The sequence below is a fragment of the Chelon labrosus genome (assembly GCF_963514085.1).
Source record: "Chelon labrosus genome assembly, chromosome: 17".
Classification (NCBI taxonomy): Eukaryota; Metazoa; Chordata; class Actinopteri; order Mugiliformes; family Mugilidae; genus Chelon; species Chelon labrosus.
Genome location: NC_140350.1, coordinates 7,901,025 through 7,928,372, shown reverse-complemented (window position 1 = coordinate 7,928,372; position 27,348 = coordinate 7,901,025). Strand labels below are relative to the sequence as shown.

General features: G+C 42.0%; 2 protein-coding genes across 3 annotated transcripts; one reads left to right on the top strand and one right to left on the bottom strand.

The window, feature by feature from the left end:
- The first annotated feature begins 9,742 nt into the window (after positions 1-9,742).
- On the top strand, positions 9,743-13,942 carry rnft1 (ring finger protein, transmembrane 1). Of its 2 annotated transcripts, none has more exons than XM_084565518.1 (9): positions 9,743-9,904; positions 11,023-11,477; positions 11,561-11,637; positions 11,723-11,823; positions 11,974-12,127; positions 12,218-12,376; positions 12,484-12,549; positions 12,644-12,745; positions 12,913-13,942. In XM_084565518.1, exons 1-9 carry the CDS (start codon positions 9,879-9,881, stop codon positions 13,045-13,047), a joined length of 1,275 nt encoding a protein of 424 aa, XP_084421644.1. In that variant the 5' UTR covers positions 9,743-9,878; the 3' UTR covers positions 13,048-13,942. The 2 variants fall into 2 exon arrangements, with proteins under 2 accessions (XP_084421644.1, XP_084421643.1); XM_084565517.1 differs by having other exon boundaries at positions 11,020-11,477.
- A 157-nt stretch (positions 13,943-14,099) lies between these two features.
- rps6kb1a (ribosomal protein S6 kinase b, polypeptide 1a) lies at positions 14,100-27,099 on the bottom strand. The gene is made up of 15 exons (XM_084565516.1): positions 26,879-27,099; positions 25,833-25,876; positions 24,171-24,291; positions 22,576-22,644; positions 21,919-22,066; positions 21,731-21,788; positions 20,461-20,561; positions 19,675-19,765; positions 19,466-19,556; positions 19,255-19,362; positions 19,077-19,139; positions 18,866-18,943; positions 18,679-18,786; positions 17,373-17,485; positions 14,100-17,076 (listed from the first exon to the last, which is right to left on the bottom strand). Exons 1-15 carry the CDS (start codon positions 26,948-26,950, stop codon positions 16,812-16,814), a joined length of 1,530 nt encoding a protein of 509 aa, XP_084421642.1. The 5' UTR covers positions 26,951-27,099; the 3' UTR covers positions 14,100-16,811.
- Positions 27,100-27,348: the final 249 nt, after the last annotated feature.

Here is a 27,348-nt window from a genome sequence, read left to right as displayed (position 1 = left end):
TTTGGAGAGTAACCTCCAACATGGAACAAAAGTGCGCAGCATTGTGCCCGTGCGATCACAATCTTTCAGTGATCTGCATGGCTATGGCGTAATAAAGCCACCATTTTGGCCGTGTGTGTGACAGCTGAGTGCTAAGTGCACCTTGTTATCATGATTTAAACAAAGGTGGAGGATGGCGCGTGTACCCCCAGGACCTTGAGATAGATGGGACGGGAGACAGTGAGGGAGAGAGAGCGTGATAGTGAGAGATGGATCAGTGCCTGGGTTGGTACGGGGAGTTTATCAGAGAGAGAGAGAGAGAGAGAGAGAGAGAGAGCAGAGCTTCATTTGCATTCACGACAGACCGACAGTGGCGGCACAAACCGAACCGGGCCCACCACCACCACCCTACCCCCCCACCGTGCCCCAGGGGAACCGCTGCTGCTCTTGCCCAGAATGAAGAGATGCTCGGCCTCCTCTGCTGATGAGCAAGCATGATTGTATTAAACAAATACCAGAGAGATGGGGAGACAAATGAGAGACAGAAGGGAGGGTGTCCAGGGGTGAATTTTGTTTTTGCCGTGCGGAGGACGTGAACTCTTGGATATCTGGATGCAGGTTTCACAACAATGTTATCACTGCTGTGCATAAATTACCACAAAAGGGTTAGTCACTAGTTTAATCTGTCAGTATGGACTGTATTTTATGTCATCATTTGTTTTATGTCAGATCTTAATCTGAAGAGTTACTAGTACATATGCATGCAGTGTCACAAGAGTAATAATTCTCTTTGAAATACAGTAGAGCAGAGGAGTAAAAATGGAAATGCAATGCCTTAAAACCCCAACTGAAGTACAGGAAATACAGAAGATGAACTTAAACATGTTCCCCTTGCTACAGTTTATTTTGATGAAAACATTCTCTTTGCCGACTGAGCTCATAATTATTGTTATCAATGAGATAAAGTTAATTAAAAGTGGTATTATCAACTCTAACACGCTTCGTCCCAATTTACTCTGACAAACTTTAAACCAGAGTCTATCAGCTCAGTTCACAAGGTCAAACGCTGGGATTCGTGGCATTAAGTTAGAGAAAAAGCTGTCTTTTTCCCTCAGACAGGAAGGCATTGAGCTAAGTCCTGGCCCTGATACTCTGTGGGCAGAAGGGTCAGCCGATGCCAAGCACAGTTGTGGATCCTCCCATTCCTGTAGGATCCTGCTGGGCCACACAACATCCGCCCACTGCAGTAATTAAACACAGCCCACGTGCATACACACTCATGCACTAATTGCAGGCAGGAGGTCTCCTACTCATTATAGGCCAAATTAAAGCGATCAATTGAAACTAGAGACCAGCAGGGAGGTATTCAGTCATGGGGGTCTGATCTCCCCTATAAAGGCTGCACAGGCTGCGTCCGGCATATATCTAGACAAAAAAAACCTTCCCTACTGACCAGGCTCTGACACGCGATCAGGCTGTTAATCATCTCAACAGTCAGATGAGCTTCAAGAGATGCAAATACATTTTGGCTATTCCATGTTGTATATGAAACCCTTCACTCTCGTTTACAACACGGACTTATGCTCCTCTCACTGCCAAGAAAAATCTCCCGGCTTTCACGAGTGGCTACATTGCTGCGCACATCTGCAAGGCATTTCCTCGTCCAAGTGCTTCTCTGAAGACAGTCCTCTTTCCTTTTGCTTTGTCCAACACAAACACACACACCAGAGGGGGTCAAAGTGTCACAAATAGTGGAGAAAAAAAAACGAGTGAGGCAGGTAGGGTAATGCTCTCTGATTGTCTCTGTGTTTAGCACAGGGAGCTTGAGAAAATGAACACATCTGCCAAAATCAGCCTCTGCATCTCCGTGTAAGCCTGCTTAAGGGAGAGTGTGAGCATATCCAGTTCCAACATTCTCAGTGTTTTTACAAATACATCACACTCCTGTCACCAGGGAGCCCCCTCCCCTCCCCTCCCCTCCTCTCCTCTCCTCTGCTTTCCTCTCCTCTCCTCTCTTCTCATCCCCGCCAGCCAGGCCAACTGTTGCTCCAACTCCGGGGCAGATTAGGGGAAGTGCTGGCTCCTGAAGAATGCAGGCCTGCTGCTGCTGCTGCCGCCACTCTCAACTGAGGATTTATTAGGACTGGCATGGAGGCCCAGGCTCTTGGCCTCCAGCTAGCAGGGGAGAGAGGAGGCGAGGGCGGTGGAAGAGGAGGACCTCTGCTGAGATATTACATGCCATCAATAGAAAACATCATGGTGCCTCTTAAAGAACCGCAGCAGCTTTTAAGTTTAACTTCACTCCGATGCTTTCTTTACACTGCTTTCATAAGTCTGACAGCTGTAAACAGCTGTAGGGAAAAAAAAGTAGGGAAGCAGAGTTTCGGGACAAAGATCATATTTTTGCTTCTCCTGTAAACTAAAGGTTAATAAAACCATTTCATGAGTACAGGTAAATTGTTTGTGAGTGGCTGCCCTGCTATATCTCCAGTCAAGCTGACTGTGAACAAATGTAACAGGTCACGAACGTTAAGCTGCTCGGTGCGATGTGAACATTTAAATGGACACCACATTATACCCAGCCTGAGCCACAATAACAAAACAATTACACCACGACAGCAACAAGATGTGAGCAGCGATGTGTCTCCATGGTGAGCGGCTAGGAGCCTCCACAGCTAATGCAGTGGCCTAGATCCAGGCTGCGCACATCGATCAGATTGACAATTGAGGGGCCGTGTCGTGGTTGGTAAGGCAGTTTTTTTTCCTGCCGCCGCTGGGGAGAAGCCCATCTATTAAGATGAAAGGGAGAAGAACAGAAACTGTGCCACTCTAGTGGCATTGAAACAGACTTGAGTGAGTGGCTACCTGGCCTCAAGAGGACTTGGAGATCAGGAAAGGTGAGGCTTCTGAACAAGCAGCGACACAGAGGTCACTGTGGAAGGATTGTTTTCATCTTGGCCACTAGTGTGTTGTAGAGACGAGCATAGAACTACATTAATGTGCAGTTCACCTTTCTGAGAGAACTGTTATATATTCTGCAGCTTAGTTAACCTGTGTATGCTGATGTTTCTTGATGACTGATTTAAAATGCTAATACTAATAAAGAAAAAAACAAGAACCCCACACTTGTAATATATCAATGCAGCCCTAAATTTCTTCAGTTAATGTTACTGTTTTAAACAGTAGTCTTGAAATTGCATTAACTACATCTTTGATGGCAGTGGTTGCCATACTGTATCACTGTCTTCTGTGAAATCAATAACTCATCTGTGCTCCTTCTTCTGCTTTCCATCACTTATCACACAGCGCCACCTGCTGGGCAGAAGAAACTAGTGACCTGCAAAGAGCTGCTGTAAATGATCAGGCAAATGATGTCCTTCGGCATCTTTGCATTCCTTCCACTTGTGACTTTATGATGCATACAATAAATGTGGGAGGCCAGAGGTAATGTTTGATGCTGCTGCACGCAGTCACATTCCCTGTAATGTTTGTATGGAAGGCTGTAAGTTGTGAAATTGGGGAGACATTTTCACAAAATAGGTTCAAGAATAAATATACTACTGAATTTTGTCTCACTTAATGAATTAGTCAGTGGGGCAACATTTTTATTTTTTTTTATATATATATATATATAAACCTGATTTGAGAGATGTAAAAAGTACTTATAGACATGTATGAGTTAAAGTAAGCTTAGAGTCATAACCATATTTAAGGCGGAAGATGAACAGTGTAATGCATGATATACAGTATAGAAAATGTGCTGTGGGAGGACAAAGATAAGGCAGGAGTTCTTCACTAAATCGACAGACCATAAACAGAAAATACTACATGAGCATTGCCTGCAAACTGATTTGTCTCAGGGAACGAGAACAAGCTTTACAAATTGTACGGCGTGAGGAATATATCCAACACTGGCAACACACATTTCCTCTCCAGACCAGACAAGCACACACACAGTAAATGAAGGCTCCAGAGGTAAAGCATGCTTCCTACAGGCAGCTTGAAGAACCCATTATGCCTATCTGCAGTTTGCTAAACATGTGGACAAACCGGGAGACTATTGGAAAAATGTTTTGTGGACAGAATAGACCAAAGTATAATTGTTTGTCTTAAATAAAAGGCTCATGTTTAGAGACGAAATAACACTGCGTTCCCGTTCATGAAACATGGGGGTGGTAATGTCCATTTTGCTGGTTCTGGACCAGGATGGCTTACCATCATTGATGGACCAATGAATTCTGAACTATACCAGCATAATAAAAAAGAAAATGTCAGGACGTCTGTCCGTGAGCTGAATCTTAAGAGAAACCGGGTCATGCAGCAGGACAATGTCACCAAGCACTACAGAAGAATGGTTAAAGAAGAACAAAGTGATCGTTTTGGAAAGACCAACTCAAAGTCCTGACCTTAATCCAGTAGAAATGGTGTGGAAGGACCTGAAGCAAGGAGTTGATGTCAGGAGACCCACCAGCATCTCAGAACTGAAGTTGTTCTGTACTGAGGAATAAGCTAAAAAATAAATAAATAAATAATAAAAAATCCCTCCGAGCTGCTCTAGATGACAGATCAGCTGTTACTGGAAACGTTTAGTTGTGATTATTGCTGCACAAAGGGTTCACTTACTTTTGCAGCTCACAGATATGTATGATTATTTTTCTTGAATAAGTAATGCACAAGCATGATATTTTGGTTTTATTTGTTTCTTTGTCTACTTTCAGGATGCTGATGTTTTGTGTCAAACTTTTAAGCGGCACTGTACATATGATCAACTTAGCACATGCACTCTGAATAATGTTTGATATTATAAAAGTGAGAGATGTTCAAAGTCACAAATTACACTGATGCGTCTAATCGCATGTGCACAAGATAGGAGAGCTGAATCTCTGGCAGCTCCAGTAAGACATCAGAGGAAGCAGCAGCTGGCTCTGTGTACAGAGAAAGGAAGGGAGAAAGATGACTGGGGATATACGGAGTCTGTCAGAAGAGATGTCAGGTCACTGCTCTCCTCATCTGCTCTCTGGCGAGTCCCATTCATCTTGGCAGATAGCAATTTATATGTCAAGTTAACCTCGCTGCGCAGAGTTGGCTCAGATGTCTTGACTGGGGCAGTACAGCTCCGCTGACAATTGTACGGTGCAATAACACAATTACAGAGAGCGAGGCAGAGCTGGGGAACAGCTCTCATGGCCGCAGTACATTAACCTCCGTCTGCCACAATGGCTGACTTAATGCTCATGCAGAGACTAGAAAAACCAAGGCAGACTTTGGAGAAAACAAACCTAGTTTAACAGAAATAGGTCAAAGGGACTGCAGTTAAAAACCTCTTAAATACACAGACTCAGATCTTTAACTGCCTTGTACACAGGATGTTGGAATGTTTTATTTGAGGTATTGTTGGTATTGCAAGTAAGATTTTGGAAACAGGCGCAATAAATGCCACTATGGATTGTGTTATCTACAATTTCAATTCATATAAAATGTTCCCAATATTGGATAGGTTTGAATTTTAGCAGCTCACAGTTAATAACATAATAAAGATTATCTCCTGTCAGTGCATATCCAGCAAGTACCCATCACGGCAGTGCTTTAAAAAAAGAACAAATGTGAACACACAATCACAAACAGGCCGAGGCCATAATCTTGAGTATATTGCACAGAATCGTAAATATTAATGGTGGGTTTTATAGTCACAGAGTGTGTTTAAGGGGCTGGATGGCTTTGGGGAAAACTGTTCAACAGGAAAGAAATACCATATATTAGATGGTAAATTGGTTCTTTTCTGCAACACGTTGATTGTGGAAAAAGGGAACAAGTGCAAAGACCTGAAGGTCCATGATGGTCAGGGCACCTCCACAGAGGAGAGTACCTCATGCTCTAGGCTGCAGAAGGATAAACCATGAACTGCCTGTGGTGCTTGATGTGCTGGAATAAGTCTGGCCCATTTACAGCTCCAAATCACAGCTTAACAAGACTTGATGAATCTGCTACCGATGCGTCAGTGCCAGAAAGCGCAGGGACTCTTCTTGTAGAGCTCTGCTGCGTTGGCTTGGAGAGGTTTTGGCAGGGGCAGTCGTGACGGTTTAGCTTTTGAGTTTAAATCTTTCTATAAAAACTATTTTCTTTTAAAGCATTTCCTGGTTTTCATGTAGAATTTGAAACCTAGGTACGACTGTATTTTTTCTTTTTTACACTGTAGTATTGCTCCTGTTGTTAAGTATCTGATCACTTGCACCATAGTCCAGTCAAGACGGTTGTTTTACTGAGAAGTAGCTTAAAATCTCCACAAAAATACCAGAGGCATATTTCATACCTCTGCCAGTGCTGAAACTTGGAGTCAAATCCCACAGGAGGAACTGAAGGGAAGTAAGTGCACAGTATAATCCACAAAACACAGTCTGTCACAGAGGAGATTAGGTTCAATAGCACTTTCCGCCCTCTTCCGCTTTGATTTCCACAATTTGTTATATCGTGGAAGATCATATCAGCTGCAGGTGAGCAGAGGCAGGCAGGCATGGCTGTGAAAGAGCACACGGTTGGCCAGGGGCCCAGAAGCAGCAGGCAATAGAAGAAGATTAACAGCATACATATTGTAAAAGTTTGTTGGCTCGCTCCATCTGACTGCAGGAGGAGAATCAAATAGCCTCATCAGCGTTACATACTGGAGTTTGATCGATACGAAGCGATAAAAGACGCAGTTGAGTTGTTTTATGAGCATTGTAGTGTTCTGCGTTTTTTGGAACCGAGTCATTTTAGACAATAAAAGTCTAAATATCTCAGCCTCTGCTGCTTTGATTGAGACTTTCTTTTCTTGGAAAGCTTTCCACAAGCCTTCATTACCTAACCGCAGGGGATTTGCTAGAAGTCGGCCATAAAAGCGCTGGTGAGATTGGCCACTGATGTTAAACTGCCATGGCCGGGCTCACAGCTGGCCCTGTTAATCCCAGCGGTGATGGATTGGGTTGAGATTTGGGTTCAAACAAGATGTTCCACACGGATTTAACTTCAACATAAGGGTCGTAAAACAAACCACAAAAAAGGAACGCCCAAATAAATGCAAAACTACAAAGTTAAACCACATAATGTCAGTAAATTTAGGATGCATCTAGACTAGCTGACACACATCAGCACAGACAACAGACCTCTTTCACAGTAGTCATGACACAGTTACATTTAGTAACCCAGTAGCCATGACAATGACCCAACATGTGCAAAAGGCTTGACTTACATCTATTGTAAGTACACACTGAGCACCGATCTTCTAACTTCTTCTGTCTCATTCTCCGTCCATGTGCTACTATTGTAGCACGTCATTAACTCTCATTAACGCTTTTCTGATCGGCGGAGCAACAGATTTCTCATCTGTGGTCCTGCTCCCACCAACTACCACCATTGTATTTAACTATCATCAGTGTCATGTAACCTGCATCACCATCATGTACTCTTTATGAATTCTTCTAGCTACTTCTGCTGCTGTCTTCTTACTCTCTCCCTCTTTTTTTCTGTCTGACTGGTCTCAAGCAGAAGGGTACCACCCTCCGCCCATATGAGCTGTGTTCTGCTCAAGGGTTCTTTCTGTTAAAAAGAAGGTTTTCCTTTCCACTGTCACGTTAGTGCTTGATCAGGGAGGTTTCAGGCTCTGGGTTCTATAAAGCCTCTTGAGACAATTTGCATTGCTATTAGCTCTATATAAATAAACTTAATTTAGCTGCACCGAATGTGTTTTCCCTACAGTGGCAATACCAATGGCTGCTGTGAAAAAGGTCTTTTCAGATTCACTAGTGGAGGTATTATGCTTTATGACTTTGACAGTATTACTTCCTGCAGGACATACACACAAAGCAGCAAGACTGGATGAAAGAATAAAATTCAGTTTAATGAAAACTCACTCAAGGTAGTGACATAAGGTGCTGCCATGAAAAAGCAGGTAGTCTGAGCAAGAGTCCAAACAAAGGAGTAATCCAACAGAAGGTGATTCATAATAATCACAAAAAAACAAAAGAGTAAAGAAAAATAAAAAATACAAGCAGATAGGAAATCACTACTATAAACAGCAAAATAAACTATTAAAGCCATCAGGGGAGACAAAAGACAAGGTGACAAAGGGAAAAGCAGGACACACACACTGAGACTAATGAGGCTCAGGTGAGACTGAGAGCAGAGCACACAAAGAGAGACCAATTAAACAATCAATGGAGAGAAAACACAGGAAGTAAAGCCAGAAACTAAACACCAAGGAAGAAACTCTCAAGGCAGCAACAGGACACGCAAACAGAGAATCTTCAAAAGTCAATACCTTCACTATCCCAATGATAGAAGCAGTAGTGTCACACACCGGGCACACTGACCTGTACTTTTTCTAGAACTATAGAAATAATTTCTCAACTATTTTTTGAGGGTGAAAGGTCTCAAAAGCTTCAGAGAGCTCTAAGTTCTTACTTTTCTCCTTTTAACATTTTAATATATCTGCTACCATGATAATCCTGATACCTGATTTATTTTACAGTGACGTTAACCATGAGAACATTACAATAAATAACCATGGAAAATATGATAAAAAATGACTAACCAACTACCAGTTATAGACTACAGGAAGGCTGTAATTCAAAGTTCAACACATACATTAATGTCATTCATAAATAAATTGTATTAACACTTACATTGTTAACTTCATTTTGGCATCTAAGTTCAGTTCAACAGTTTAAATATTTTGCAAACAGTGTTTTAATTTGGATTTTAAACAGTTCATGATATTCCAAAGTCTGGCTGCATAACATGAATGTCTAGAGTTTTATGCATATGCTGAAAGGCAAAGAGGGTCTGTCGCTGTCTTTTAGAAATCAAATTCCTTTCCTTCAGGCCTGCACTGTGAATTACAAATCTCCTAGATAAATACTGCATGAAGAGATGTCTGTGAGAAATCTCAGTCAGTGAGTCGGCTCCAGCTTTTAATCTAAAGCCTTTACCCACAGCTTTTTTCAGAAGTCCTCTTCTAGCAAGAAACTATCTCTTCACATCACAAGATATGGCACCTATTATCAGAACGTAATGTGATATCTCTGGCGAATAACCGGATCCTAAATCTGAAATACTAAAGCTTCCTGCTCAATTTTCCTGCTGTGGATGTGATTAAAGCCAGTGATAATAGTACTAATGTAGATAGATAGATTGCTGGCTTCGGGAAAAGGCAAGCTCTCTTGTCGACTGGGAATGGCTCGATGACTTCCTCAGCTGAGGAGCTCAGGCTGTGATGTGTGGAGGAGAAAATGAAATGAAATGAGAATGAATGAAAGGAGAATACGAGAGCTAGTTTGTCAGAATCAGCAAAGCAAGAACACTACTGTCTGCATCCTGTGGTTCGGCTACATCCTTTTTTACTCAGCATACCATTCTGTGAGAAAACGTGAAACTATTTCTGGAGGGTGAGCAGTAACAGAGCTGAGCAAGTCTCTCATTTGCATTCATCCTAATGATCACAAATAACTCAGTTCACAGTAGTGTTAATTTTTTTGTGCTTTAGTTAAATCAGAGGAAAGTGAAAGTCACTAAATGTGGTGATAAATTAGGTATAATAAATAGGAATAAAATCAGGTAAAATGAAAAAGAAATATCAATATGCTTTGAGTTAATGATCATAAATTGTAAACCTGAAACTTGGGTATCATTATACATATCCCCAGTAGGTGGCGGCATTGCCACATTTTAGATCCTCTACGCCGTAAAACGCCAACAGAAGAAGTTTGCGACGTCTGTTGCCGTAAACAACGTCAGGATGTCTGAACGGGCAGCTTATGGCTTAGCCTGAAAGCTAACAGCTTAGTTTTGTTTTTAGTTTCCTTTTTCTTTAGTATTATCGTTTTGGCGTCTGGGCCTTTGTACTAGATGGGGACTAAGAGCTTACCATGAAACTCCGGGTGCAGACTGACAGGTGAGCTGTAGCTCTAACAAGTATGGCCTAACAGAAAACATCTGTTAGCTGCTAATGCTATTGCTAGTTCTGTGTAGGAGACGGCCAGCTGTGTGTTACCTGTGTCTGTCACTGAAGCTACTTTTTGATTTATTGATAGCCTATATCTAAATCTATATTGTTACAAAGATATGATCAGGATCAGTTTCCGCAGTGTTAGTTTAGTATTATTATTTCTGACATTAAATTAATTTAAGCCAGCAAACAAAAGTTTAGCTAACCTAACTACAGTCATCAGACATTAGATTATGTCTGGAATAAATTATTACCAGTGTGACACCTACGAGTTATACTTCATGTATATCTCATGTATTCAGCGCTTTAAAATGAACTAACGTCGTTTATTGTCACTAACCTTGGACGTAAACTTTGTTCAGTAATACAGCATCGATGACTAGATTATTTTCTGTGACCTTTCGCCACTAATTATTGCCGGATCATAAAATTAAACATAGCCAGACTTAAACGTAACTGGCTGTCTTCAAACACGCTGCTTTACCAGTTAACTTAGAAGTCATCAATACATCTGTAGTGACAGTGGTTGTTGGACACATTGTGACTGAGACTATACCTACCAACCACAACACTAAAACTACTGATAGGTTGATGTTAATAACATTGACCATTGTGGGACAACTGACAAATGTTCTGCTGGGAAACTTTTGGACCTGGCATTCATTGGTGTGGATGTTACTTAGACATGTACCACCCACCTAGACCAGACCAGGCACCCCCACCCCATAGCAATGACACCCCTTGATGGCAGCAGCCATCCCCAGCAGGATGCAACATGACACACACACACACAAAACAGTTTAGGAACAACTCAAAAAACATGAAGAACAGCACAAGGTGTTGACCTGGCCTCCAAATTCACTAGATCCCAAACTGATCAAGTATCTGTGGGATGCACTGGAACAAGGACTCAAAGGCTCCCACTAACAACATCCTGTTGCCAGACACCACAGGACACCCTCAGAAGGCCCATGTCCATTCTCTGATGAGTCATAATATTAAGAAGGTGATTTTAATATTGTGGCTCATCAGTATATAAAAGTTTGTCTTTTGTGTCTAAGGAGTGATTCCAGAAGAAGCCTAAAACTGAGAGAGTCTCCGACTGTAATGCAGCCAAATTCAAGCGAGAGGGCGGATCATGCAGGAAACGGTTTATCCCTGACTCTGCAACCAGAGCTTCTCATCAGGGCACCGGGCACCGGTGCTGCTGCTGCCAGCTCTGAGAGCAGTGACGTGCGGGTACCCATGACGGGCGGCCCCGGGGAGTCGAGTGGAGGCGCGTCATCCAGGAGGTCCAGGGTCAGCTCCCACGGTCACTCCCACTCGCATTCGCACGGACATAATCGGGCGCAGCACCACTCCAGTTCAGATCCTGAGCATGACCCGTCTGACCCTGATCTGGACTCTGGAGAACCCAGCACCTCCCTGTCTGAGCTCCGCTGCCTCTTCCGCTGGCTCCAGAAGAGTCTTCCTTTCCTTGTCATACTGTGTGCTAAGCTGGTCATCCAACACGCTCTTGGTGAGGATGAGTAATAAGCAAGCGTCATTCCTGCAGCCTGGAACACAAAACAACTTGCCATAATTTCTCTCTTGATCCACCAGGTTTAGCTGTTGGGGTCGGGCTCTTCACAACCTTTTTATATGTGAATAAAAACATTCAAACTCAAGTCTTTCTTCAGGTAAGTGAAGAACTGTAAGGGCACCCATGATGTATTTGTGAGTATTGCTGTTAGATTCCTAAAGCCTGATGTTGTATCCCCTCAGGACCGTCACTCAAAGCTGCAGTGCATATGGCTGCTCGTCTTCCTGATCTCTTCCACCCTCCTGCTTTACTACACGTTTCTCACTGAGACACTTTACTATTGGTAAGGCTTAGTTTTTTTTCTCTCTCTCTTGTGGTGACAGTATCTCTTAGTCGGTGAGTCAGCAGTAGCCGAATCAACAAAATCATCTTTCACTTTGTCATATGCTTGTCTTATATGTGCTGTATAAACTGAATGTGACCCTTCTTCTAGCCTCATCCTCCTGAGTCCAACCATTGAGCCGCTGGGTTTCTGGGAGATTCTATGGGTCGTCGGCATCACCAATTTCATAATAAAGTTCCTCTTTATGGGAATTAAGTGCCTTATTTTGCTGGTGCCCTCTTCGCTGGTGACCTACAGAACCCAGGTAAGATCATCAGGTTTCTTCTTGGGATTGTTGATTTAAATGATTTAATTCTGTGTATTGGCAGTAGCACAAGTTAGTTTATGTCTCCAGGGGCGGTGGCTGATGCTGACTGAGGAGCTGGGTCAAGTCCACCAGGCCACAGCACCTGCTCCACTATGGTTCCGCTACCTGGTCACCTACCAGGAGATGGATGGGGGCCCTGGACTCACGCTGGGGGTCCTCCTGGCTCTGCTCTACCTCATACTGAAGGTCCGGTGGCACAAACTAACAAGCAGTAATGTTCATAGTGTTACTGCACACACCGTCTTCCCATATTTAGAGTTAAAGTGAAACGATTTTTGTTCTTTTTCTTTCAGCTTTTAGGATTGTACACACAGTCCACATCTTTACTGAAAACTGTGAGGATATTTCTAATGGGCGAGGTCAGTGGTAAACAACTTCCTGGTTAAATATTAAACGTTCAGACTCGGTGAACAGTAGTGAAGTGTTTGGGTTTTTTTTTCTTCGATTTCTCAGCATACAGGCGCAGCAGCCACAAGGAGTCAGTGCAGCGAGGCTGGAGACATCTGTCCCATCTGTCAGGGAGAGTACAGGGAGCCTCGATCTCTGCTCTGTCAGGTAAAACACTACAGGATCTGTTTAGACGTACACTCTTAGTGGGAGAGAGTTCACTCCTTCTCGGCTTGCACTTTTCTTTATCACTACATTTTTCCTTTTTTTGTTCATACTTTGTGGTCCCTTATGTTCCTTAAATCATAATAACTTTTTACGTCTTTGTTGTACAGCACATATTCTGTGACGAATGCATCGCTCTGTGGTTTAACCGGGAGAAGAGCTGCCCACTCTGCCGTACGGTGATCACAGAGAAGGTCTACAAATGGAGGGACGGTGCCACATCTCCACATCTGCAGATTTACTGATTAATAAGGCACAGATCGGGAGCCTTTGGGTGTGGGACATCGGTATTAGCTTGTACGTATTATGAAATTTTTTATTTTATTTTTCATTTTTTCCCCCACGATTGTCAAACCCGACTGACAAGTAATGTCGTAGACACTGTTTCATTAATCATCTAAGGGCTGGGCTCTCTGCGGGCTGGGCTGAGGTCAGTACTTGCACCTACAGTAGGCTTGTTTCTGGCTTTTTAACCAGTACATCCCTACTGATCACTTTCATTATATTCACGCCCTCAAGTATTTTTCCCATTTGAAATTGTTTCTTTTGTTGTGTTGATTTTATTCACCTGCAATTTTGATATATACTTTCCTTATGACAGAGGTGAAATTGTCATACTCCAGTTTCTTCTACTTGTAAATATGGGAACATAAGAAAATTATACAAAAAAGTATTTTAAACAGATTTTTCTTTTATCATATATTTGAACAAACATGAAGCCCATGAACCCTGTCTTATCATGTGTCTAAATTTGTGGAAGCAACTCTTGTAAAGGCTGCAGAATTCTGGTTTAGATGGATCCCTCGGCTTGAAATTAAAAGCGAGACTGAAGGGCTGACAATGCAACACCTCAGTGTACGCAGTAACATGACACAAGTATGGACAAGGCAGGCTAACGAATTAGGATTTACAGTTGCGCCTTTTGCTAAACTTTACACGGCCGATGAAAATGATGCAGCCGAGCTTGTGAGATTGATTAACACATAAATTATTTTTCTATAGGGGTGACGCAACCCCCTTTTTGTTAAAACCAAAGACTGGGAGAAGCATCTATTTTACGTATGAAAATCATTTCACTGTGTTATTTTTATCCATTAAGATCCACAAAGTATCTGAATAAAGATCAACATTTGAATTACAGTTCTGACTTTTTCCTTCATGTTGCAAACTGGGAACAAGCTCCAACAAATATCAGCAGGTTAAATGAGTAAATCTTACTCACCACTTGGCTTCATGCTGTACATTCGACTGCACTGACCTGGTTCACAAACAGGACGCGTTAATTGAATTCTTTTATTTTGATTTAATTATGTACAGGATACATACATGATACATGCCCATCAGAAGGGGCTGGTCTAGGAGTGAAACAACAACAGAAATAATGTTATTCAGTGACCACCAGTGATTAAAAACATCCCTTCTACTCAAAAGATGTGTTTCCCCACCAGAAGAAGCTTGATAAGGTTCCCAAACATCCCAGTGTGGAGGGCGTTTCTCAATCCCGCCTTAACCAGAAGCAGAATATCGTATTTTTTGTTACCAATCTCTGACAGACTTGACACATGATCCCACTAAGATCAAACCACAATGAATTAATGAAGCAAAGAAATGCACACCCTGGAGAGACAGGAGGTGAATGTTAGGGATCGATCCCAGCCTTTTCCCAAGAACGATTACAATATACAGCTGTACATACATGATGTACTCGGTCAGCACAAGGCACAATGCCATTCCCATTGGTTTTTGCATCGGTTGTCTTTTTACACAATACTTTAAGCACTGCAAAAAGGAAAAAAAAAAAAAGTTCAAGTTTTAAGCAAGTCTTAAATATCGAAAAATGTCTTCTGAGGATCCCCTTTGACTGTGATACTCTGCCACAAAATAAATACCGCAAGACATTCAGGCCAATTTTGGAATATATATATATATATATATATATATATATGTATGTATGTATTAAAAAAAAACGCATCTGAGGTTGTTGTAAGACATACTGTACATGACAAAATTAATCAAATTATCACACATTCTGCTGCCTCGTCTAAATAGTACTACATAATAAATACATAGTTTGCATAGTGTGGACAATGCAGTGGAACCACAATGGCACTTGAAATAAATAGAAACAGAAAGTCAGTGGAGTAAAAAGTGGAGTGACTGCTCTTGGTTATTGTAGTGGAATGGTAGAAGACGATCCGTTCAGCCCGACAACGATCCGGACAAAAACTTCACCCATGTGTGAAACAACTACACGGCGACTTCCATGAACACGTTAAGCGTCAGTTTAGAAAGTGTCGTTATGATCTAAAGTCTGACGGCATGAAAAAAACAAAAACAAAAAAAACATTTGAACTTTGAAAATGCGGTTAGAAATATCAGTAACACACGTCTTCGGTAGTTTTCCCATGATTGAAACAGTGTCTTTTGGTCATTTCGTTAAAGTATTTGGATAGACAGAAACCGTTCAAACGTGAGATAATTTTTACTCATTCAGTTTTCATTAGCATGCTGGGAATCGACAGCCGACAATGTGGTCAGTTTTAGAAGGAGTGTGTCGAATGGCTTGATTCCAGAGGCTCATGTAGCAGCTTCACATCACACAAACAAGTCAATTCAAACTAGTTCTTGTATATGGTCCACTCATATACAGTACCGATCAAAGGTCTGGACACACCTTCTCATTGAGTGTCGTAGATTAATACCGAAGACAAACTATGAAGGAGCACACATGGAAATGTGGAGTAAACAAAAAGGTTTTTAACAAACCAGAATATGTCTTAGGTACTTCAAATTAACCACCTTTAGCTTTGCACATTTGTTCCTCCTTCAAGACCTCATGAAGATGACAGAGAATGCCAAGAGTGTGTCATCAAAGCTAAAGGTTGCAATAATATGTAGAAAATAAACAGAAGCATATTCAGTGAAAAGCTGTGTCCAATCTTTTGACTGGTACTGTGCACCCGGGCATACCTCCTCAAACACAGAGAGCCACGTTAATGTAAATGCACTCACAAAAAAAAAATATACTCAGAAAAAGCACCAAAGCACCCCAGACATGAATGAATCTGTTAAAGGCAGTGATACCCAATCTGGCTCAGAGTATTTTTGGGTTGACATGCTTGTTAGTCTCCAGTCGTAACCCGTGGCAATGAAACTGCATGAGTACAAGAGTCAAAAAATAAAATGAGCGCAGGAGATTTAAGTGAGACACAAAAAGGCTTTTTTGGAGTCTGTTTACATTCAACACAAAGAAACCAAACGGTGCTTTCTGGACAGGCCTCCTACTGAAAACCTTCCAGTCAGGGAAGCAAAGCAGTGCCAGCATTTGGTATTGATTGTGGTGGAAGTGATGCTCTCAGCTGAAGTTTCACATGTCTTTATATAGCTGCTTTCTCCACCTACTCCTGACCCACGCTACAGTGACAAAGGCAATGTGTTTCTTTCCCTCAAACATAAAGGAATACTGTGATCATTGTGGATTCGTTATCCAGTAAATCTACCTACTGACAGTGTTACCATTCACTAAAAAGCCTGGCATGTTGAGGCAGAAATAAAGACTCTTGTAACCACATTCTCTCTCTCTGTGAAGAGGGTAACCAGTCATAAACCTCACAAGTAACATTGCCCAGACTTGGGAGCACCAGTAAATCCTCATGATAATGCCAGTACACCGAAACCACCTCAGCCCACTCATCTGCTGGCATTATTGAGCCAACAGCCGAAAAGACTTTTCATTAAAGAGCACCTCTCACACACAACACACGCCACTCCACTGACTGATCAGATGTCTACTGCTGATTATCTGCGGCAGGCTGAGGAGGTCAGGCTGAGTCGGGAGGATTCCAAGGAGGCAAAGGAAGGGAAGGCGCTGCTGGAAGAGCTGGTGATCGGCGTTGACAGTGTCAGTCAATTTCTTAAAAAAATCTACAAGTCTCTTTGAAAGGAAACAATAAAAAAGGAAGAGGAGGAGAAATTGAAAGAGAGCTAGAGTTCGCAGGCGAGCCGAGCGTCATAGGTTCATGCGGAGATGTTCGGGCCGCTTGGAGTTCATGGGGTAGGCCTGCTTTTTGTAGGGCCCTGCATTGATGCCTGAGGGTTGCCTGATGGGAAGCGGAGCCGAGGCTTCAGTGGTGCCACTGCTGCTCGTGTCCATTTGCTCCACTGTCGACACCTCCATGGGTTGGTCCACAGAGCTGCTAGGGGACAGCAAGGAAGGGCTGCCGGTGGCTGAAGGTCCTCGGGGCCAGCAGTCCCCTCCAGCAAACTTCAGCGGACTGTGGTAGAAGATATGAGATACACCTATTATTCCTCTGAGCTATCCTCAAGGAGGTCATGTGGTATTGTGTGAGAAGTGCGATTATGCCGTATAAATAGATAACTGTATACTAAAACCTCCTCCTTTTAGCTCCAATTATTTTAGGTCACAATTTACCCAGCTCTCCTAATGGTGGCTTCATTTTAGCCAAGCAGGCAAATAAGTCAACACTGTTGTTCAGGATTGTTTTGGGGAAAACCTGTACATGACAACTACAGTTCTACAGAACTAGAGAGACAAACAACATGCTGTTACCTCACAGGCGTCCTCGGGCTCCCTGGGAACTTTCGGGGTGAGCGGACCTTTGGCTCGAAAGAAAACTTCTCTTTGACGTTCTCAAGCACAGACGGGGCTACGTATGTGAAACCCTGGGGAAGGGTTGGGGGACAAAAACGGAGAGAGAGAGAGAGATCTAAGTCCACCTCTTCAAAGAGCATCTTTCCAAAAACAACCCACAGCTGATGATGAGCAATGCAACGCTGAGTAAAGCACATCATGCAATGTGGTGAAAAACAGTGAGTGAAGCTTCCAGGAAAACCAACAGGATTAAACCAGATGGGACGCATTAACTGATTCTCGTAAGACATACTTGTTGAAAAGGAAATATAAAAACACTGTGTCCAGAGCTGACCTCCGTTTGTATGTTTACTTGCAGATAACACAGAAGCAGTAGAGGCCGGGTGTAAATGCTCAATTTTTCATTGTTTACTTAAGCAAGTTAACTTGAGCAACATCACCTTCAGGAATATCAATGTTGCACTAAAACGTTAGATTATTATGTACCTTGCAGCAACTGTGAGTTACATTCAGTTTTAAAAACATTTGAAAATGGCTCCAGGTTTTGAGTTTTCAGTCACATAAAGCTGAAACAAAGGCAACTGGACTTGTAGAGTTTATAGATGAGTTTCGCGACTCATCCAAGTCGCTATATATAGGAACACAACACACACAACTAAGAACTGTTTACAACCAGATGCTCATGTGCAATTTGAGGAATCTGTTTGAAACCTTTTAGGGGAGATGTTAAGATCGTGTTGTAAGTGGCTGAAGAATTAATTCCTAGTCCACCTCCCCTGTTTAGACAGACGTTTTCCCTTTTTACATGAATGGCCTCCTCTTTCAAACCATCCGTCTGCTCTGGCTAAAATGTGGACGTTGTTGTCCTCAGAGGTTTTCCTTTGTCCTTCTGGTGTAGGTGGACGGCGGACTCCAGGGCTGAAGAGGCATGGAATTTGCAGATGGGCAACGCTCACAAATGTTGCTATAAAAGATCCAACTCCCAACAAGTCCAGTTTCCCTCGTTTCAGCCTGTTTTTTGGATGGATGACTGAGCAGCTTCACAGCCATCAATAGCATAGCTCTTTCTTCATCATATACACTTCTTGATTTTTGTTTAATACTCTTTCCAGACTCCAAAAATGAAGACGGTGCCAGTAAAAAGTGGCCACACTCTATATAAAATTATCTAACTTTTGTCCTTTGAATTATGCGTTACATTTAAATCGCAGCATAATTTAGCAGGGATTATTTCTTGTATAGCATGTTACGTTATGCTACCCACCAGGAAGACTTGATTGGCACTTTCGCTGAGCGTGGAGTCATCAGGGCTGTCCACTGGAGTCTGGCTGGTGAACTTGGAGTCAAACTGGCTGACGTCATCAGCTGATTGCTGCCAACAGAAGTTGGTAAGTTAATCACCATGCAGGGACGGTTTGCAGAGGAAGCTGATGCACAGAAAACAAACTCACCAAAAATGGTTTAAAAGGAGGCTCTACTTTGCGAGCGAGGAGGTCATCCCAGTTTATATGCCGGAAGAATGGGTGGGCCTGTGAAGGACAATGACAGCTTCAAGTCTTTTGTATTTAATGAGTGCGCTCATCTTTCTCAGTTATCGTATTAAGTATCAGTGACACAGTGCATACAAAAATGTGCAACTCTGCCCATAAGAGACATATTTACCTGAACCTCAGCAGCATCTCCTGGTCCAGCCCCGAGTCTCAATGAGGCATTTCGTTTCAGCAGCTGCAAAACAAAGACTGGAGACTATTGTTCTGCCTTTCTAAATGTTTTTTTTTTTTTTAGTAGGGGCAGCACAGCCAGTGAAGCAGGGGGCAGAAGGAAGGCTTTAATAGCTCACCTTTTTCAGGAGGTCCCTGGCTTCTTGAGTGAGGTATGGTGGAAGGCTGAGTTTGCATTTTAAGATTTTGTCAATCGTCTTCTTCCGGTTTTCACCAGTGAATGGAGGCTAAGAAAGGGTAGCAGTCAGAAACAACAGCTCAGCTACACGTTAGCCTACTTACTTACTTACATTAGTAATGGTACAATGGGACTGACTGGTGTGTACTTACTGCTCCTGTCAGCATGTCGTACATGAGCGCTCCCAGACTCCACCAGTCCACGGCACGGTTATGTCCACTCCTCATTAGAATCTCTGGAGCCCTGACGAAGGAGAGAGGGAGGACAGGTTGATACAGAAGACACGCCACACTGTGTATAAAGTTAAGAACATTATCTGAATGTATATACAAGTCAGAATAATGATCACTGTGTGCCATACATGTATTCGATAGTGCCACAGAAGGTGTGGGTGACCGTTCCGTCGTGGATGGACTCTTTGCATAGACCAAAGTCGGTCAGCTTCACGTGTCCTAGAAAGCAGACGTAAATTACAGTGAGTGCAAATAAACAACCCATTATCAATACATTAACTACTCAGGCTCCATTCATTAACATCCGTCCTGGGCAATCCGATAGCAAGTGACCATCTTAAAGGACCTGTGTTCACACCTGGCCTGCGTCTCCACATGAGAGCACTTCAGATCCAATTTTTATCCAATCCAATATTTTAATAGCTAGTGTCCCTAATGGATTGCTACTACCGTTTCAGAACTTGTGTGTCCTTTATGACGCCTGATACATATTATGGAACAAGCTCTGAAGTCTGATTATTATTCGTATTAAGCAGTGATTATTATTCATTTATTGCCACCCTGATGTTATTTGCACAAAGCTTAGATTATAACTGAACCGCAAAAGCTTCCATGTATAATAGTAGCGGTGCGTTGTTTTTCTTGAATGAATGAGACAAATTTTCATTTATGCAAGAGCATCCCTGCTAAGTAGGTGGTCTTTAATGTTCACACTATCAAAGGTATTCGGTCAAATGTGGTCTGAGATCAGAACGCTCAAATCCGTCCTCAGTCCTGAACTTAAAGCTGGTCACTTGCGTTTGGATTGCTCAGGACCTGGAGAAAGGACTTCATGTGGAAACAAAAGGTCGAGTTTGTGAAGGACAAACTTTTATTCAATGTGCCTTTTTAAAGAACACTTCAGGTTTCCGTACCGTTGTTGTTGAGCATGATGTTCTCAGGCTTTAAGTCTCGATAGATGATGCCTTTCTGGTGCAGATGACCCAGCGCCATCGAGATCTCAGCCAGGTAGAAACTGTCAGCAGAAACAAATGAAAATTTACTGGCATTCATACAGTCTATTTTCCCTTCTTACTCATCACTGATCATGTGCATCGTTTTAACACAATTTTCTCCCACATATAAAGCTTATACACCAGTCCTCCTCACAAAGCTGCAGTGAAGGTGTTACTCTCAAAGCCACTTAGGTTATTCCAGGAATATTACACACCCTTATTTGTCCAGCAGTTTGGTTCATGTAATCACCATTTTCATCTACCGGCTGTGTTTATAAAACAGAGGAACATGTTTGTCCCTGTACCACATGACACTCACACCGCCTGAGAAACAGTGTCACACAACACATCTGTGTGCTGCTGTCAGAATTGAAGGAGGCCTTGATTGTCTTTAGAAGCATTTGTTTAATTTTAATTAGTTTCTGACCCTGTACTGAATGAGTCAGCAGAAAAGATCACTAAGAAAAACAAAACACAACACTGGGTGTTTGTTAAGATGCCCATGCGGTAGTCATTTGGAAATGGTTTAGTCCTTTAAATACAGGGGGTGGCTTTAAAATATATAATGTGCAAGTGGAAAGCAGATGCAGCCATTCCAACGAGGAGAAGAAACCCCATTGAGGATCTGTGTTTGGGTTTGCTGCCGGCTGATTTCCTGCTTGACTTTAATCCTTCCTCTGAACGGCAAGTTTCTTCTTTACATCTGGCGCTTGAGAGATCTTTTTGGACCCAGGTTTCATTCTTCCTGACTAACAGAGAACTGATAGAACCCAAGTTACATTATCCGCCGTATCCTAGTTGCTTCACGGCATCGTATCAGTCATTGCGTTTTTTCCCCTCTCCAGCTCTGGCACACAATCTGTGCTTGCCAGTACAAGCACTACCAGTGTGACACGTAGGAAATTTAAAAAAAAAAAACACAAAAGATTTAAACCTCTGGTATACTGTGAAATATAGCAATTTACCTGCTATGAACTGGCTTCATTGTGTGAATTTGTTTGGCAAGTGACAAACGTTCATTAATTTATAATAGTCCTGCAATATAGCTTTAAAAATCCTTTTCTTGCATTTATCTTGCAGGAAAATGTCTTTTTGATCAGCAGAGACACCGTAACTAAATCAGAGGAAACATAAAGGGGAATGTTTTCTGGCAAGATTGTTCAGTCTTGCCTTCAACAAATTAACTCACCATGCTGTGTCTTCCATGAAGATGCCCTCTCTCTCCAGCTGCATAAACAGCTCCCCTCCTGCAGTGACCACATGCAAAAAAAATAAAATAAAATAAAACAAATGCCATTCATATGTGATCACTTTAAGACAAATGTTTCTCTATCCGTCCACTATCATAAAATGTCGACAGATCATCGCTATGCTCACCGCTCAGGTACTCTAGGATGAGGTAAAGCTTTCCGCCTGTCTGGAAGGCATAGATGAGGTCCACGATGAAAGGATGCTTCACCTCCTCCAAGATATTCCTCTCAGCTTTGGTGTGCGCTGTGTCCTTTGCATTACGCACAATCATGGCCTGGCGAGGGACAGAAAAGCAGTCAGAATGAAAATATTCATTCACAATAAATTGAACCCTGTTAGCTGGCTTGCATCACAAGTTCAACATCAGCTACAAGGGCAGAGCAGAATGAGGACGCCAGGATGGTAGCTGCAGTCTCATTAAGTCAATAAACACAGTCATTAACTAAAACCTCAAGCTTCTGGGAATGTGAGCTGGCTTTTCAAGCAAAGTCAGTCGTGAGCTCTGTGTCAACTGCAGAGACGTGAACAGAAGAAGCAGCTGTGAGGTTTCATGGGAAAAGTCCTGGTGCCATTATTTTGGGTGGTCTGTCCTTATTTTCAGGCCTGATCTATCAGTATGTCCCCAGAAAAGGCACACAGATGCGACTCAAGCACCATTTCCACATTACCACACTACCATGTAAGTGCACTAGGGGGCAGTTAAGCCTACCTTTAATAGGGTGCTCTAACATGACATAACTGGGTTACTCTATATATTAGTGAGCTACAGGCACATTTACTTACCTTCTTCAAAACTTTCATGGCAAAGATCTTCCCAGAGGCGGCTCCTGACACCTTCCGAACTTGAAACACCTGTACAAATGGACGGGATATGAAGAGGAGTTCAGACAATCACACATATTTAAATTCAAGACTTATTAACCCTTAACATCACACATACTCTTGTGTATTTTGTTTTACAGTCATACCGGCCAAAGTAAGATGAAAGACCAGTTGTGAAAACGACCTAAAACTATTATATCAGATGTGTTTTTTTTTTTACATTACTTAGTAGTAATAGAAGTAGCCGAGTACAACGGCATTTACTAATGACAGAGCTAATTAATGTGACATGGATGAAACATCAACACACGCCCATAAAAAAAACAAAGAGGTTAAAACACTAGTGCAAAGAGGTTGCACTGGGGTTTGATGTTGCCGACTGACTCTTAATAAAGTTGACTAGTATTGTACAGTACTTTTCACTGGTCATTGTTTTTTGACGAGCTGCAACCACATATGCAAGAGAAAACTACAGATGATGTAGAGTCACTAATCCTTTGGCTGAGACGATCAGATATGTCTCAACTATAGATTGTAAAATTATATTTTGCCATGCATGGAACATACAGAAAAAGCATGAAGATGAGAAATTATTGATGTGCATAATTACTCTGCATGAAAAAATATTGATCGTTTATAAAAAATAAATGAATAAAAAAAAAAAAAAAAAAAAAAGTCTGTACTGCTTCTATTGTTTTGCCTAAAGCTCAACTGGGAACTGCTTTGATTCTGAGTGAACCAAAATCAGCATCTGCATCTCTGCAGAATTCCTGAAAGACTGCTCAGGCTATCAGGGGTGAGGCAAGGAAACTTCAGACCTATGCCAAAGCTTGTGCTGTCATAAGAAGATTTAAAAACAAAAGCCACTGCGTTAGAACAAATATGCATTTACTTTGTAATGCTAAAAAATTCCCGAGTTACAGAAAATGACTCCTTAGTCATCACAGACAAAACCGCTTCAAGACAGAGTAAGTCATGCATCTGCTTGTTCGGTGAAGAATGTTTCCAAAATAACACAGATGTGCACTGTCATTGTCAAGTTTAGAAAAACATCAGAAAAGATGTCAGGCATAAAAACCCCCACAATATTTACACTAAAATATAACCATAAAAACAAGACAGATGTCTGCATGCATATATTTAGCTATCAAACAAGTGGTGCTGTAGATTACAGTGGATGCAGGCAAAACAGTAGACAATCCATGACGCCAGATCTTACAGCTAAAGGTGCAAAGAGATGTTCTTTAACAGCAGATAAACACACATTGTAACACATCTGTGGGAAAAGAGTTGTTGATAAACAGCAGTGACAATGAAAACACTGCTGAAATTTCCAGCATGCAAAACTCAGTTTCCAGTTACTTTGTTAAAAAAAAATCCCCACCCATTGGAATCTCACAACAACTGCAAAGTCCTCCCCCACACACTGGTAATGTAGCAGGTCCTGAGCCAAGACAAGCAAATGACAAAGTGGTAATTCCCACACATTCAGAAAATAACTTCTTAAGAACGCTCCAGTGACCTGGAGTTTCAAGTTTAGATTTCAGATATCTCACCTTTCCATAGCCACCTTTTCCCAAAACTTTCAGCAGCTCAAAGCATTCAGGCCTGATCTGCTCTGTTCCCTTGTTCACGCTGTTCTCTGAAATTTCAAACTTCTCACAGTCATCCATGTTACTGGCAAAACAAAACAAAAAAAATAAAGATGAGACGAAAATAAATTAAAAAATAAAAAAGCACATTGAAAACATTTACTCATTGTTCTGTTTACAATTTCCAGGGCATTCAGCTGTAATATTAACAAGTGTTCGAAGCACTTGAGCCTACACATAGGGGTCGGTGGTGGTTGAACTGAGGGTGATACAACAGTTTTGTTTGAGGGAATAAACAGCTGACTGACGGAGACCAGTGAAGTGGTTGCCAAATGTTTTATTACAAAGATCCCTCTAATCGATCCAGATGAGTGCAAAGGGATTAAATTAAACCACTGCACTGTGAGATCATCTTTTTAGGGTAAATGCCCAAGGGGACCAAGTGTCCGTGAATGCTTTGAACAGAGTATCAAATAATGGCAATTTTAGGCCCTGTTCAGACCTTGCAATAACATCTGTCCCAGGCAATCCGATCGCAAGTGGCCAGCTTTATGTATCTGTGGTCACACCATCCATTAAAATGGGAGTCCACGTGTGTGTCCAACCAGCACTGGCCAACAGTTTTGTGCTGAGTATTCAAACAAACGCCAACATCACTTGTGGTACAACGGAATATACAACAGCTGCTGTCTCAGATGCACCAACAGCTGTTTGATGTGGCATGTCATATCATATCATGATACCTATTTCGGAACAAGCTGCGAAGTCTTCTCACATACCGAAATCACAAGCGTTTATTTATTTATTGACTACCGCCCTGACGTATTTTGGAAACCTACACAAAGCTAAGGTTATGACTCAAACATTAACTAATTACCAGAAGAACCTTGGTTAATAAAGGTAAATACCAACGGCAGTCATCACTGAGTATATGTCAGTAATGTGTCACTAAACTGCATGCAACTTGTTGTAGCCTACAAATAATTTCAATTCTTGTTTAGATTTATATATTATTTAGCTAACAGCTACAAGGACAGAATATTTTAAAATAACCTAGTTACGAATGAACAGACATTATTTACTGTGTTGTTGTTTTTTTTTCAAATGATCATTAATAATAACGATTGTGTGATTTTTCTGAATGAATAAAGCATACCATCGCTTGCACAAGAGCAACCCTGCTGAGTAGGCGATGGGATAAATAAAGGATTGTCTTATTTTATTTTATCTTATCTTATTAATAAGACCCAGGAGTCGTTGTGTGTTCGCGCTACGGTCAAATGCGTCCAAGACAACCTCCAAATGTGGTCAGTGATCGGATCACTGAAATAATACTTAATGTGTCAGATGTTAATACAAGGTCTGAGTGGGTCCATGGGGCATGATAATGTAGACTTCCACATGTCTGCTCTGGAGGCGTGTGATGCTCCCTGATGTTTTGTTACAGTCAGCCATCTATTACTCCTTGTGGACTGGGGAGAATACAGTAAGCTGACTTAAACTGGGTCAGTGAAAACACTCAATATAAAATACAAAAAAATACATGGAAAGTTAATGCATTACAGGTCCATAAAGTCTGGTACTTTCCCCTCCTTCAAGTGAATGATACATCTGTTGTATACTCACAATTCAAAGCTACTGCACTGGTCCATGTATTCACTGAGCTGACCCTGAAAACAACAGGACACAACATTTAAATACAGGGATGTAGGGAGGACTGATATTTATATGAGGAAACATGATTTAGTTAACACTGTACATTGTTTCAACTAGTCATATATTACAGCCTAGTTCTCTAACACGATAACTACCAAACTAGTTAAATAGACCTTTCCCTTTACATTAACTTAGCAACATTATGGAGTAAGGCTAAATGATAACCAATGAAGCAGTGGGTACAGTAGATACCTAGTGGTGTAGAGGCTAGTAAACAGTGCCGTCTCTTTAGCTAGCATCGCGTTAGCATTGATAGGATTTTAGCCAGTTGTTGGTCAGCTGAGGAGTGAGTTTTTATTTTATTTATATGCCACTTATAATACACAGGTCGCCATTCATGTCAAAGCAGTTGTCAAACAGCAAACGCCACCTTAATGGAACAAACAGCCGGTTAAACGGAGATGTGACTACACCTCTCACAGGCGAATGCCGATACAGCGCGTTAGCCGCTTATACCTCCATTATCGGACAACTACGTACGCCCGCCGCAGTGGAGGGGCAAGTACTTTTTGTTTGAACGCGGCTTTTGTTTCGTTTCATCCTTGGCTTCGTTTTAGATTATTTCGTAGACTATTTATAGACAGGATGGCGTTTAAAACGCCGCTGTCTGCTCTCCCAAGAATGAAGCATAATGATGGTCACTTTAACTTGAGCCAAACTGTGCGCTGTTCCAACACTTTCGGTGTTGCGGATGCGCCTGTCCGATATTGGTGATGAAACTGAAATTGTGCTCGGCAATCATTTTAAACGCGACGGAAGTGTGTATATGTTTGTGTGTGAATACATTGTATTTCCTTTTAAATGGAGCGCAATAAAAATCCGCGGGAAAGGGCTGGTCGATGACTTGTCCGATAATGGATTAATGACCAGCGATATTAGCAACGCAGGCCTACGAGCGGCTACTCGCTAGCTAGGTAGCGGCGGCGGCATTAGCCTCGACGTTAGCGTAAACTCACCCCATCCTCGAGTTCGTCGTCAGAGACATTCTCATCCGGTTGATCCAAATCGATGTCAAAAACCCCGGCCATGGCCACGGCACTACGCTCGGTATTTAATCAGAAAGCACAGCACCGCTCTCCCGCCTCATGGGAGAGCCATCGCCGTTACAACCGGCTACAGTAGAAAGCATGGGCTAACCCCCAGCTAAACCAAAACAACGCAGAAGCCGAGCGGCGGGATGAGCCTCTAGTGTCGGCCACCGGCACTGCCCGGCTCAGCCTGGATCAGTCACAGCACAGTAGCAGGAGAGAGATATACATCTCAAGAGGATACGATGTTAAAAATAAAAATTCACACACAAATTTAAAAAAATTCTCTCGAAATAAAATGTGTCAACGAAAATAAATAAATAAATAAATAAATAAATAATAATAATAAAATAAAAAATCACAGAAGGTTGATTTTCATAGTATGTGTGTCTTATTGT

Excerpts from the sequence above, each read along its gene's own strand:
- rnft1 (XM_084565517.1), top strand. The coding sequence starts at position 9,879 with ATGAAACTCCGGGTGCAGACTGACAG. Across the intron at positions 11,638-11,722 it reads AAACTCAAGTCTTTCTTCAG|GACCGTCACTCAAAGCTGCA; the intron begins GTAAGTGAAGAA and ends GTATCCCCTCAG. Across the intron at positions 11,824-11,973 it reads ACTGAGACACTTTACTATTG|CCTCATCCTCCTGAGTCCAA; the intron begins GTAAGGCTTAGT and ends CCCTTCTTCTAG.
- rps6kb1a (XM_084565516.1), bottom strand. The coding sequence starts at position 26,950 with ATGGCCGGGGTTTTTGACATCGATTTGGATCAACCGGATGAGAATGTC. Across the intron at positions 21,789-21,918 it reads CATCCTAGAGTACCTGAGCG|GAGGGGAGCTGTTTATGCAG; the intron begins GTGAGCATAGCG and ends TGGTCACTGCAG. Across the intron at positions 19,140-19,254 it reads CCAGGGACCTCCTGAAAAAG|CTGCTGAAACGAAATGCCTC; the intron begins GTGAGCTATTAA and ends TTTGTTTTGCAG.